We start from the raw sequence: 14,963 nt of genomic DNA, 5'->3' as shown, positions 1-14,963 counted from the left end.
AGCCAAATCATGTAATAACATACATGCAGACTAACGACAACTACAAGTGGGCCAAGCTGCAATGTAATTCAGTTCATTGTGTGTATGTATGTCTGTGTATAGATGAGCAAGTTTATGTTTTTTTTCTTCCTTCATTGACATGGCAGCATTAGACACAAATCCTACCCCGGGGTGTTAAAAAAAGTTTTATCAGGCATGTACACTTTTCTGCTTCTTTTTTTCCCACTGAAATTAATCTCTGTGCACCTTCCGGCCACAAATCAGCTATTGCCCCTTTATCCTTTGTCTTGGTATTGACTGGTTAAAGACTCAAAAGAGCAGTTTTGACTGCACATGGTGCCACTCAGTCCTTCACACATCTTTTACAAATGTAGAAAGACAAGCAGAGACTTTCCTGCACATCATAGAAGCACGGGGACAAAAGGGAAAAAAGGCTCCCCGCCATGCGCTTCAGCTCCACTGCTGTGAGCTCAGCTTTGGAAATGAGGTAGGGAGAAGGTGCTGTGGTCCAACACATTGGTGCACGGTGGGGAAGTGGTTGGATCTTTAATTGGAGGCATAGAAGTGTAGAAACACTGCAATTTAGTTTACACCTGGGGAAGAACCGCAAAGACTTTCTTCCTAAACTACGAGAGAGTTTAGGGCCATGCCACTAATGGTATTCAGTTGGGCAACTTTCACCTTTGACACTACAGAGGTGATGTTTGGTGGGAGACTGAAGAAGCAGAAGAATAAAGATAACCAGCTTTTGTTGTTACACAGCTGATTCAGATTTAGGAAGAAGGCAGTTCTCTAATTCAAACTATTTACCTCCTGTAGATATACGGCCTGGAGGAAGTAGCTACACAGAATATCCAGTTCAATAATAAACACACAAGCACACACACCTATTGGCTCCTCATTTCCCTGCTTACCCAAGTGAAGGAAGGGATTAAGGCTTTGATTCACTCCTGCCATTGTCTCCCCCACCCGCCAGATTCCTGCCTCTTAATCGGGCCAAAAGCATCTGACATGATGCACAGGTATTCTCCAAGCATGCTCAAGGTTCCCGCAGGATACCGTAAATGAGTCCCCTGGGTGCTTTGAGTTGCCAATGCGAAGGATTGGGAGCTTGCACATATTATGATTGGTGAATGTCTCCAGACAAGGCAATGCCAGAGGAAGGGATGGCTCTCAACGTTGTAATGACATCATCTGCACAGGCTGTGACAGTCAGGGCGATTTAGAGTGGAAACGTGTTGGCTGTTGCCATGGGCAATCACAGAGAGAGGCTTGAATGGATAATACAGATCAAGCAACATCAATAAAATGCTGCATTCACTTCTTTGGTCTTGCCAAGTGTTTGTTGCCCCAGTGACAGTAAGCATCTAGTAAATAAAGAGGCGGTCATATCTAGATCATACAGCTATAACTCAAAAGTCCTCAAAGCATAATGTCCCCTTGTGAGAACTGATGGGCTCTTAATTCTCTTCATCGTTAGTTTGTGACTCAGGAGGAGTGTATAAAAAATGCTGACGTGTTGAATAATCCTCAAGGCTGCAGGAAAAACATGTGAAGCCTAACATAATGACATCCGCTTCCTGTTTAAATGCAAAACATAAATGAATCTGTTAATTTAATAATTTGGTGATTTCAGATCTTCTTTTCAGGCTGTTTTTCTCTTGTCACTGTAATCATGAAAATCCTCTTCATTAGGAATCTGTCAGATAGTTTTAGACTGAAAAACTATTTTGAATTTATTTTTAAAATGTGCAAGTCAAAAAGCTCCCTGAAGCTTTCCTTAAATGTCATTTAAGGAAGTTTGCTAACTGTATTTCAAATTTAACCATTCGCATTAAAGATATCCATTTCCTCAAATTGTGCTCCTTAATAAAATGAGATAACGCTCATTCATCCAAATGTTCATTTGTCTTTCGCCTATCTGGATCTCCCTCCTGCTCCTCGGGGTGTTTTAAGTTTGCTTCAGACTTTCCTTAAACTAAACGCCCAGCCCTCACAGATTGCCCCATGTTACAATCAAAATGCCCTTTTTTTCTGCTTCATAGATTTTTTTTTTTTAATTTTTTTTTTTTATTGTCCAACACATAATCTGTCAGGGTTTGGCAAGCTGTATTCTATTTAAGACTCAGACCACCTCTGTCAGAAAAAGCAATTACTAGTGAGGGTTTCATTTTAATTTAAATAAGATTACATTACAGTGACATGAAAAGGGGGCTCTGTCAGAATGGAAGGAACACGAGTGCCTCTTTTTTTTTATCTGTTTCCCCAGCACTGGGATTGTGGGAAAAAGACTTAACTGCATGAAGAAAGACTTTGCGAGTGAGTGAGCGAGCGTGCACAAACACATGCGCACACACATGCGCGTGTAATTGTGTAAGGGTGCACATACATGTGAACGTGTGTAGTCGTGTGTCACATCTTATGGCAACCAGCTTGCGAATATTGAAGAGCAATGCTCAGGGACAGAGGAGGACCATTACTACAATGCCTCAGGCTCCAATCAATACAAAAGGCCTGTGCAAAGCAACACCGGTGACATAAAGCTATACACGATATGTCATTCTCAACTTTATTTTCATGATCCTTCCTCTAATCCCCTCAGCCCGCCCCCTCCCCCCCCCCCCTCCTACCTTTGTTGTTCTCTTTCTTCAATTAAAGCCACTGCGGTGCTGTGTGAATTCAGAGTATCGTGGAAAGGCATTGCCAGCATCCGGGGCTGGCTTGCTCATTACCTGGTGCACGAGGGGAAAGCCACGTCTGAGAAAGCCGTGAAACACACTTTACGGCCTAGTTGCAGCATGTGTCTCTCCCTAAGGTCAATTCTGAGTAAGATAGAGCCTCTACATGCTCTAACTTTTTATTCTCTCTCTCTCTCTCTCTCTCTCTCTCTCTCTCTCTGTCCATGTCTCTGTTTGCCCCTTCCCTGCCTTTGCTCGTGCTATCTGGCCCCGAATGGAACAGCGGACGAACTTGGGATCGAGTTCATGGGTAAGACAACTTTTCATTGACTGAATGGTCAATCTTTCATGTGCCTTGCATCTGTGAAATACTGCAAAACAAGACATACAATTCCAGCACAACAAAGCTGCTCACCTTGGAAAATTAATGTGGGCCAGTCGCCATGGAAACACCGTGGTGGTGAATTAGGTGTGTTCTGTCTGTATAAAAAAAAAAACAGGACCGTTAGAGGGGGAGTGATGTAATGAGTGTGGAGCAAAGACAGACAACAGCGATTCATGATGTACTGTATGAATGTGTGTCGACTTGTCTTCCTCGTGTATGATTTCTCATTAAGCAGCAGTAGCAATCTAGTACTTAACTTATACCATTATCTGTCTTTGTTTGAGTTTAACAACAGAAGTCATCTACAGCTCTATACAAATACAAACACACACAAGTCAACCAGTGAATTTACAATTTAAAACTCTCTGGATTTCCATTGATGTTACTTAAAGTACTTGTTCACCTTCTAGCTATTTAACAAATCTTTAAAAAACTAATTATGTGGCCCTCTTTCCTTAATAATGACGCACTGTTCCTTGTCCAGAGGAAATAAACAATCCTGCCCCCCCCCCACCACCCTCTCCCACACACTACCCCCCACCTCCACCTCCACCCCTCACACACACACACACACACACACACACACACACACACACACACACACACACACACACACACACACACACACACACACACAAACACACTCCACCACACTCATACTGTTTTTCATTTTCTTTTTTTTTGCCATCCTTTGCTCGCTCTGCGGCTCGCTTTTGTGCATACATAAAAACCCAGCATTGCATGCTATGAAGTTTTCCATTAACATGGCCTTCGTACACTTCTGTCACGTCACACAATTGCTCCAGGAAATAGAAGGAGAGGGGAGAGGACGCTCTGGAAGAGAGGCCTGCCCCGCACACAACATTCCTCAGTTCAGTGATTTTAATCTGGGGACTAAATTAGTTCAGAATGCGACTGCAGGTGGGCGGATGCATTAGAGAAAATGAGAACAGGATGGATCGATTGATAGCTGAACAGATGACAGACAAACAGAAACACAGATAGGTTTGATTTTTTTTTTCCAGGGCTTTGAGGTAAGCTCTTTGCATGCTCACTTGCTTGTTCATTGGGTTCCAGTAGTGTTCCTTTTCTGCTTAATCAATGAGTCTTTTGATAGTTGTTATATAAGTGCAATGTATGACAGAGTGAGACATGCAGTCAGAACACAGTAAAACGCTGTTTGAAGTGGGATTGAGTGCTCAAAATATGATCTTGCCTTTTGATTTCCTTGCATTCTTCAGCCCAGCAGCTGATGCTCTGTGTGCCCCACTAGTTTACACTGATGTATTTCTGGCTGAATACCCCCATTTTGTCATGGATACTTTAGCATGGTCTTCATTATAGCATTTTATGTAGTCAAGTGTAGAGTAGTTGCTATGGCACAGCTGGCCTTATGGGATTGTGTTGTCCTTGTGTCAATACAACATGGCTCAGTCAGTATAGCTAAGGCTGCTCACTTTGGTGTGTTTCCTAACATGCTCTTGCATCTAATTTCAGGAATGCCTTGTGGGCATTGGGCATGAAAGGCCTGTAATGGTTTTATGTACAGACTGCATGTCGGGTTTTCCTTGCAGCCATTCAGCAGGGCTTTGTAGACAGCTGTTTTTATGTTCTGATTTTTGAAAAGCCTATTTCATCCATAAAAAAAAAAAGAAAAAAGAAAGAGCTTGTCTCAGGTGGTGCTCCACATGAGCAGCGAAGATGGAGCGGCAGAGAAAGATATTTTCCATATATTTCAAATATGCAGCCATTGAGAGGTCATTTCACTGATGGTAAAGGCCGGAAGGGTTTCCAGGGTCACATCCATACAAGCGACACATTACTTAAAGGACAGAGGCAACTACTGTTGTTCATTTTGAAAGTGCAGCTCGAAGTCATTGCCTGCCAACACTGAGGTATCATTATTGCTAGTTTCACATATGTAAGCGGTTCCAACAGGCACAATAGAGCCTGACAGGCATTTATCAGGCCTGATATCATCTGCCATAGTGGCCTTTAATAGTTTTATGTTTTACCATACAGAATACAGTTTACAGTATTGGCAGACAGATTAGCTCAATGGGTTTATTTTTTTTGCTGGAAAATATACTAACCTGAAGTGTCTTGTTCTTTATAAATTAAGTCAAATGCATTTAAGTTCAAATTTAAAGTTTGTGTATGAAAAAACAGAAATATTTGTGGGTACAAGTAGATTATATGCAGTTATTTATACCCTCAAATATGAATATTGGTATAAAAATCACAAATCCAGTTAAATGTACAATGTTGGCCTAAAGTTGTTGGTCACAGAACAAATTGCTCTTAAAATGTCGGCAATAGCTTTAAAGTATATTTTAATAGTACAAAGCTCAAAATATGCTCAAATGCATAAAGCAGAAATTTTTTATGACGACCAAAACCATCCACACAACAATTTAGTCAGTTTTCCAGTAAATAAGCAGTAGAGTGTCACAGCTGGACACTCCTACAGCATGTCTTTGAATAGACTCTATTTCAATTCATACCCATGCTGCCTCCCTTCCACAGGAGCTGAGTGGGCAGTTTGAACCTCTGGTATATAAATATATATCCACATACTGTCACTCCAGGATGTGTTCAGATGTTATCTTTATCTTTGGCCAGAAGCGTTCTAATATTAAAAAGATTCCCCTCCAGTTTGAACTCAGTTACACCACACTCCCCTTTAAATGTGTTGATGCAGCACTGATGTAATGCAGAGGAGGAAAATTTGAAGAAAAAAAAATGGTACAAAACAGACTTCTTGGTTGCACTCAAGTGTTAGCTTTGAACAAAGGCAGCTCTCCAACAGTGTGTGTGCCCTTAAAACAAGAGTTTGGAGGAAGTTGATAAACCTGGGCAGACAAGCCAGGTATGAAGAAGACCTCCCCTGACGGTTGTCTGTTGACAGCTTCAAAAGCCACAGACAAGCTTTCAAAGGTCAAGAACAGGTTGCAATAATGTTTTCTGCACTTTTCCCTGCAGTTGTCATGGTGCTGAGATCACACACACGGGGATTTATTGTTTCTGAGTGATTGAGTATTGTCACAGGAGGTCTTGTTTAAGATCACGAGTGACGGTGGGACCGCCAAAGTCTCTCCGACCTTCTGCAAAGCCAGTAGGTCAGAACCATACCAAGTTGCAGGCTGTAGATTGTGCTCATTTTCATCCCGAGACAGGGTTGTCGTGAGAGTTCTTGATAAGCCAGTGCATGCACAGCCCTCAACCCCTGCACCATGCACTATGGTAAGTAGTGCAGCGCCACAGTCCAGCTGCAGTCAGGCAGATATCTGCTCGGATCAACGGCTACTTGTCCCAGCTGCTTGTGACCTTAAGCCTCTGCTGTTGATGTGCAGGGGCCTGACAAGAATCTCCAGGAGCATTCATTTGCTGCTAATTCCCTGTCGCCATCAGTCTCTGACTACTGACACATATGCAGACCTTGCACACACACACACACACACACACACACACACACACACACACACACACACACACACACACACACACACACACACACACACACACACACACACACACACACACACACACACACACACACACACACGGTGACCCTGCTGTGCAGTGAGTCCATCGGTGTCGCCTGCTGGATTTGTCTGAACAAAATTATTATCACACTTCAGTTAGCACATGTCACAGAGCCCTGCCTGTGTCTGCCATGTCCCCATACTATGCTCAAACAGTGACATTTACTGACAGCGGCATTGGTCGCTTTATGCTAATGAAGATTGTGGGTGGATGTCTGTGTGTGCTTGCGTGTGGATGTATTCCGCCATTTGTGTGTGTTTGATATGTTAATTCATGAAACATCTCTTCCTCCCTGCTTGATCACAGCTAAGGCCCATATCCATTGGCCTGAACTGTATTCTCTCCTCTGCAGAGAGTGGTGAGACCTACCAGCGGCAGGTGCTGTCCATCTTCAGCATTGCCTCGGGGATCTGTCTTCTTGGAGTGGCATGTATGGCTCTCTACCGCCGCAACAAGTGAGTGATGCCAGCCAGAACCACATTAGTAGAGTATGCCCCCGGCTGTGCAGAAAGAGCACTTTACTATCATGGCATGGAGCCCAATGAAGCTCGAAGTGTGAGTCAGCAAGCGGGTGTTTTAGCAGGGCATCAAATCTAAATTGTGTAGGATGCATTTGGGACAGATACTCATGTAAGATTTATTCGGAAAGTGGTTTTAGCAAGCAGGTGTGTCACAAAATGCTTCACCACAAAACAAAATACACAGATACGGCAAGAGCCATGGTAAGTACAAAAACATTAGACCCTAAGTGTGTGTGTGTGTGTGTGTGTGTGTGTGTGTGTGTGTGTGTGTGTGTGTGTGTGTGTGTGTGTGTGTGTGTGTGTGTGTGTGTGTGTGTGTGTGTGTGTGTGTGTGTGTGTGTGTGTGTGTGTGTGTGTGTGTGTGTGTGTGTGTGTGCGTGTGTGTGGCAAGGGAGGATAAGAGACCACCAGGCAGCACAAAAGCAGACCGCCAAAGTAAATTATTCATTGCAAGGAAGAAGACAGAAAAGGAACGTAGACAAAGAAAAGTACTGGCAAAGTGTAAAAGGGCGGAGTTAATGGACATTGTGTTGATTGAATTGGCCTTGATAAACATAACTTGGTTTTATTTTTCAGCTTTGGTTCTCTAAGCAGTGCGGCTGCTAACGGTCGACAAGACCACAGAGTTTTGGCTCACCGGGAGAAATGTACCGAAAATGATCTAAACCCACAAATCTTGTTAAATTTAACCTCTTTTCCCAAAATGTTGTTGGGCAGCGTAGCTCGGATAAATAGCTTCTCTCACTTGTAATTAACTTTTTTTCAGTTCTGTTGTTTCTTCAGTAGAGACCAACGATTTCATTTGTATCAGCACTTCACATTAACCACTTATAAATTGATATGGTTTGAAGACTACCAAAGAGGCAGAGAGAAATAAAAGACTACTTCTACATTTTTAAATATGTAAAAAGAAATATTTAAATCAAAGGCTGGTTAATTATGTGTGGTTATAAAATCTAGTTATTAGAAGTGAGACTACATATCCCAATAGTGCTGATGCTTACCAAAAATCTAACAGCAGTTGCTGATTATCATGGATTTAATGATGAAATGGACGTTATTAAGCAATAAGCTCTTTATTATGTTATACAGTATGATGTATGAGCTTATTGGGCAGATACAGCAATGAACCTATTTTACTGCTTGCACTGTTGCATACTCTTCTTTAAGTAGTTAGTGATTTGGTTAATTATTTTTGAGAGTCAGTTGCAGTTTAGTTTGTGGTTCTTTTGAACCGCTTTAGTCATCTGCATCCCACATTTTTACTTCTTGCCATTTACTCAGGAAACATTTAATAGGCCTCAGCTGCAGAGAGAGTTTAACAACCTAGAATTTAAAAATGAACATTTAATGGTGAATTAACATTTAATCCCAAAGTCTTAAACATCAATTAATTTTAAATCCAATCAAAGTTTAATCCAAAATGAAAGAACGCTGCTATTTTTTTTTTTTTTTTACTTTAGCATAGCTAAAGGACGGCATTTTACTTTTCTTTCTCACATTTTGTTTGTTCCTAAAAGCTTTTTTATGTTTAAAGAAAAAAATCAGGCATTTTCACTGAGTAGGTGGGAAAATACAGCAGAAAAAAATTCAAATTAAGCAAGAAAACCTACAAATGGATAAATTATCCCTTACACAGTAACAACAATGAGACTTAACGTTCTAAGATTGTACATATGTTCACGTTATCATATGTTAAAATATATACCGATAAGAAATTCTCCCTCTGTAGAATCCAAACTCAGATTTCCCAGGTGGTAATCCAGGAAAACCTTTGTCTTTCTCTCTTTTCCTACAATACTGTCTCAAAGGCATGTAATGGACGTTTCACGGTACATTGCCTTGATTAAATTTTCCCTTGCGCCAGACGTCTTCTCTCTTAGTGCTATTTTTTAAGCGTGTTTTTCACACTTTGTATCACCATTAAACTTTCAGTTACAGTGCTGGCAAAAAGCGTCCATTTGAGTTTCATATTGACTGGTGTTCACTTTGTCACTTTGACCTTTATAGGTCAAGGCACTCATACATTAACAGCATATGACAAACGTTGTCAGGTCTCGACGTTACAAAAAAAAAAAAAAGTCTCGAACTGTCGGAAGGTTTTTATTTATCACAAAGTCCAAAAATGTACATTGGTTCATCATCACTTTTACCCCATATAGTACAAATGACTAGTTGTAAAGTAAAATCCCTCCCTGAATAGGCGAATGTGACAGTTTATTGGCAGGGTTTATCTCAAGGATTATGCACTGTGTGTGATGTATCTGTCTGTGTCATGAAGAAAGGTTAACATTCAAGAAATATGATCACCTTGCCGTGAAAATTGGACCAAAAGAGTAGAAAAAAAATCAATGCCTGAACTGAAAACAATTATCCAAGTGTGTTATCATTAGAGAGAAGTGAGGACTACTGACCGAAGCAAATACAGCCTGAGTCTTTCCTTTTTTTGTTCATTGTCTTGTTTTTTTTTTTTGCCTCAGAAATACTTTTGTTCTGTTAATTGCAGACTATATTGTCAACAAGTCGTCAATTGTTCTAGATTATCTTTTTATTTTACTTGCAATATTGCTATCTGTCTTCCTTATAATGCGCACATGCTCCCCTGCACAGGAAACACAGGGAAAAACTCCAGGCTCATTTCTCCGATAGCCGCAGCCTGAGAGACTGCAGTGTCAACGCCTCTGGCCTCATGTCTAAATCCACTCCCAGGCTTCAGTACAGCCTTCAGTTCCAAAAGGTAAGTCTTTACCTATTATAGATTTATTTCCAGTCACAGCCGAGTCGTCATTACCACCATTTCCATGCTTATAGTAGCCTTCTTTTTATATACAGTGCAGAGTTTAGAGTGCCTGACAGGATGATGTATGATGTATGTCTTAATAATCTCTCTACTGGCTGAAGACTTTTGTTCACACTCATATCTGACATGGACCGAGAGGCAGTGGGGGAATTCAAGTTTAAAATAAATGTATCGTCTGTTATACAGGAAAAATCTGCCTGTCGTCTTCGCAATGACAGACTCCTCTGACAAACTGCAGATTGGAATTTATAATCTGTTGTGGTGTCAGGGATCCTGAGTTCACCATGCAACCACAGCAGCAAAACTGTGACAACAAAAAGGATGCATGTACTGTGCATGTATATAGATATATATACTGTACTGTATATACTGTGCATTTTATATTTTATATTTATATTTTATATTTTTGTACTGCTATTTTACTGCTATTTTATTGCTTTTCTATTATTATCTTATTGCTTCTGTATGCTGCTGTAGCGAAAAAAAATTCCCCTCGGGGATTAATAAAGTAACTACCTAACCTAACCCAACCTACTTACTTTACTCAAATAAAATCATTTAAGGGCATTTAAGCCTCAATCAACCTACAAACTAAAAGAAAAGAAATGTTAGTTTATTAATTACTGAAGAAACACCAAGAGTCGAAGGAAGAATATGTAATGTGGGCGGATATTTCTCACAATATAGAAATCCCAGGGACAAACTCTTGGTTAAGTAAAAACAAATGGCAGGTATTCAGTAGCAGACACTGCAGAAGAGAGAACTGACTCAGACATATATAGCAAAGCAGGTTGAGGATGTATCGCACTGGTAAGGCTGATGTCTCCGCAGAAAGTTAATCACACCCTAATGTGCACTTGTAAAGGTTTCATCCAAAGAGTGCAATCGCTCGCCGTAATCCATTAACACTTCCTGAATGCACCCTCTTAGTTTGGCTTCAGAAAAATGGCCACATATTGTGTGAATTTTTAATTTTCTCCTGTATTTTGTCTTCATAAAGATGCTTTTTTGTTTGGTTGGTTGAATTTATTTAGTGTGCAGCCTTTATTTGAGGAAATACGCATCACTGCTTTTCCATGGTATACAGTGATATTAAAAAAACTAGAGTCAAAATACCTGAAACTATGAATAGAGACATTGAAATGAATAGAAACATTATAAGAAAGATTCGGGTATTATTGTTTTGTACATTATTTATAAGTGGACAAAAAGCAAAGAAGCACCATACAAATGAGATCTGAGCTCTCGGATAAGTTTTACCAAGGCCTTACACCTTAATTAGTTTGTTAGGGCTTCAGTTTGTACACAATCATCGTTCGGAAAGGCCAGGTGATGCAAATTTCAAAGCTTTGTAAATACTCGGACTCCTCAAACCTTGTCTCGACAATCAACAGCCGTGGGCTCCTGGAAGCAGCTGCTTTGAACTCTAAAAATCAAAACAACTGATGCCCACAAAGCAGGATAAATTTATAGTGTAAGAGAATAGCAAAGGGTATTCAGGTAGCCGTTTCCTCAGCTCTTAATGTTGATAAGAAATATATCCTTACAGGTGAAGTTGAGGTCTGGATGACCAAGAAAACGTTCCTACGAGAAAGCAGCCCAATGAGGGCTGCTCATAGGACAGCTGGAAGGAAAATCAAAACCCTTCTTTAGCAGACTCTGAAGTGGTGGGGCACTGTGCATGGACACTGCACAAATGTAATCTGATCAACTATTACTGCATCACCACAGAATTCAGCCTCACAATTTTGCAAATAAACATCTAAACAAGCCTGATGCATTTTGGAAACAAGCCTTGTGGACTAATGGAATGCCACATCAAAGGTATATTTAGAGAAAAACGGTGCAGAGTTTCATTAAAAAACACATCTCCAACAGTTAAGCAGTGGGGTGGATTGATCGTGCTTTGAGTTTGTGTGACACACGGAACATTTCACTGGTGGAGAGAAGAATGTGTTCAATTAAATACCAGCAAATTGCAAAAGCAAGTGTCACACCGTCTTTTCTTTCTGAAAAGATCCTAAACACTCCTCAAAATCCACAATGGACTCTTTCAAAGTGACGAAGTACTGACCATGAAGGGTGCCCAAATTTTTGCATTAGGCCCTTTTCGTTTTTGCTGTTGTTATTTTGAAACTGAAAAAAGACGGCAATGAAAAAGTTATTTTGCTTAAAATTTTGAAGAAATATTTCACATTTAACTTTATGCCTTTTGCAAATCAAGTAACCTTTTACTCACTTAGCTTTTCACAATCCCAGAAACATTTGACAAGCCACTAAACATGCTACAATGCATCGACTCTTAGATAACGACATTTTCATAACATGAATAAACACAAATAAATCCTTAGCTTTTTCTACAATTTGAAGGACTCGTTTCAAGATGTATGCGTAAAGGTATAGTGACATCAATGTATCTTCCAGGCTAATGCACCTCTTTAATAATCAACAAGCTTGCACACTTGCATTTGCTGTTTGAAATTCTTCATTCAAACTCAGCCTTGTTCTGTCATTTCTGTGTTTCGCCTGCACCAAGTCTCTTTAATAATGCAAAAGTGTCACGTGTCACCCACTGAAACAAACATCCCTGAAGCTAGCCCCACCTACGGAACAGCAGTTGGCACAATCTAAAAGCTTTTTTAAGATGTCGTTGGAAATTATGGCTCGTATCGGTTGACAGCTGAGAAGTGGTACAACATTTGAACTAAATGTTGGGAAAGCTGTTAAGTACTTGTGTTTAAGTCAAATAAAAACATTATTTAAAAATAGCCAGAACACAGAAAAGTAAAGCGTTCCCAGAGTTCCTCTGACACCAAACCATCCTCAGCGAATCAGAGCCCACTTTAATGTATTTTAGTCAGATGCAGGCCCACGGCACAATGGCAGGCTATTATTTTAACCCCAGGACTGTGAGTTTGTGGCAACAGGAATGTATGAAGGCTCAGCATGTGGTGAAGCCCTGTTTCAAACCACAACGTGTTTTCAGTTCCGAACCCAGAAAGAAAGCCAGGAGGAAGGCAAAAATCAAAATACAAGACGGTAATAACACAACAACACAGAAACACAAGCTATAATAGAACTGTGTGAGGGAAGCTTAAGGTGGGATGTGAAAGATCACTGGCTATAAAGCACCCAGGAGGGGGCTTGAGCAGAACAGACCAAGGAAAGATTAAAAAACCTATTGAAAGTGAAACCTATTTTTCCACAGATTTGACACGGCGACCCCAGACCACTGCTTCTCTCCTCCCACTCCCTCAGCTTGCAACCATCTAGGGAGAGGACATATGCTGTGGGTGGTGCAGCCCTCCAAGTTCTCTGTTTTCTTTAAAGTTACACAGACAAAATGAAAAGCACAGTGTTCTTAAAGAGGCGCAAAACATTTGGTGTGTGTGTGTGCGGACGTGCGGACGTGCAGGCGTGCGCGAGGCAGTAGGGTGGAGGATGAGCGCAGCGAGCTAGAAACAAACGGCGGCAGGCTCTTTCAAGGCAGGTGCATGAGAGAGGAGTAGAAAACTGAAATCTATTTCAGTCATTATTCTTCTATATCAAATCTATGATAAGCTGTTGCACCACTCCAATCTGTTTAACCTCACAAAAATATATCATCTCCTTCAACTCAGGTGTCATAGGCCGAGTGTGCTGAGTAGTAATCCAGATGTTACTAAACCCAGTGTGCTTTTTAAAATTAGACACCTGCTGCCTTCATGCTATATGTCCCTCTGAACCCTGAACTATTATATCAGACTTCTCTGTGCACCTGTTCTGACACATGCAGCATCTTAATAGATCATTTCTGCCTATTTGGTCCATCTGGGATTTCAACTACTTACACATATTTGCACATCTAGAAACAATTCTTTGCGTGTGTTCCCCCCCCCCCCCCATCTGTAATGCTGAGTCTGAATCGCCATGTGAATTGCACATGCTCCTGCAATGCAATATAGATACTTGTAAGTAATTTAGAACATATATGATAGTGTGACTCCTTTCAAAATACTCTTAAAGGCAAGGGCATCAAAAGAGAAATCGGAATGTAATTACATGCGTAAACTCCTCCTGTTTCCTCTGAGACTTGAATCAACATCTCTTTCGGTGTAAAAGGTCTGTCTCAAATAAAAAAGAGATAGGGTATCAAACTAGAGGACACCATGCACAGAAACAGACATGCACCAACATGATGGAATAGGTGGACAAAAAAACTATTCCCATCAGATGGAACCTGGAGTGGTGCTAACTAACTAGTCCAGCCTTATTCTAAAAAAAGACTGAGTTACCCTCAGGAATGAGCATACTGTATGAATACTTTATGGGGATGGAGAATGGTAAGGGCATGGTGTACCAAAGTGTTTTTCTGAAACCTCTGGTGTGCTACAAGTCAGTGCTCTCTCACACCAAAGTCATATTTACAATACCCTGAGGTCATATGTTGTCAAAGACACAGTGTCTTATAGTCTATAAATATAAGTTATATTTTAAAGATGAGTAGAGGATCATTAATTTTCATTAAATCCAATTCTTGCCATTTGTTTTTGGTAAAGCTTACACTCCAAGACACTCCAAGAGAAGCGTTATATAAAAAAAAGCTCATCAGTGACTGGGCTGCCTGCTCTTCTTTTTTAAACAAAGAGTCAATTTGGTTAACCTTTTGGTAGCAGGGAGAGTCAAAACAGCCATCAGAGTAAACTACGCATGGTGGTGGTTTGTACTGCTGTGTCTAAAGTCTGACCTTGATTAAGAATGGTCAAATATCCCATCATGCAACAATTCCAGACCTGAGGTTTGACAGTAATCTAAGGAGGATTATGGTTGCTCTGAATGCATAGGTTTGCCTTATTTGTTTTGTGATAGTCAAAAATTGATGGATTTTACTGTGACTCTCTCAGCCTCCTGTATTTTGCCTTTTGTCTCCCCTTGAAATAAATCCACATTCCGTTGTGTTTATCCAAGGCTTTCATAAGTGGCATAAAACAAGACAAAAGCAAGATAGGAGGAAACATGCTAAATGAGTTACACCGTGCAGGTCTGCCATTGTC

The 14,963-nt window shown here is 40.6% G+C and overlaps 1 protein-coding gene across 2 annotated transcripts in view; it reads left to right on the top strand.

The window, feature by feature from the left end:
- nrg3b (neuregulin 3b) overlaps window positions 1–14,963 on the top strand; it is a 178,101-nt gene that overhangs the window by 151,969 nt on the left and 11,169 nt on the right. The window contains exons 4-6 of one of the 2 annotated variants that reach the window (XM_069691699.1): window positions 2,962–2,988; window positions 6,962–7,064; window positions 9,741–9,867. In XM_069691699.1, the coding sequence (XP_069547800.1) occupies window positions 2,962–2,988; window positions 6,962–7,064; window positions 9,741–9,867 (257 nt within the window). The remainder of the gene's footprint in view (window positions 1–2,961; window positions 2,989–6,961; window positions 7,065–9,740; window positions 9,868–14,963) is intronic. The other variant, XM_069691700.1, reaches the window with a different exon arrangement.

The sequence above is a fragment of the Brachyistius frenatus genome, unplaced genomic scaffold (assembly GCF_029030835.1).
Source record: "Brachyistius frenatus isolate BFR_SWC_R1_liver_20210118 unplaced genomic scaffold, ASM2903083v1 Contig_11, whole genome shotgun sequence".
Lineage (NCBI taxonomy): Eukaryota > Metazoa > Chordata > Actinopteri > Embiotocidae > Brachyistius > Brachyistius frenatus.
This window is presented reverse-complemented; position numbering and strand designations above follow the sequence as displayed.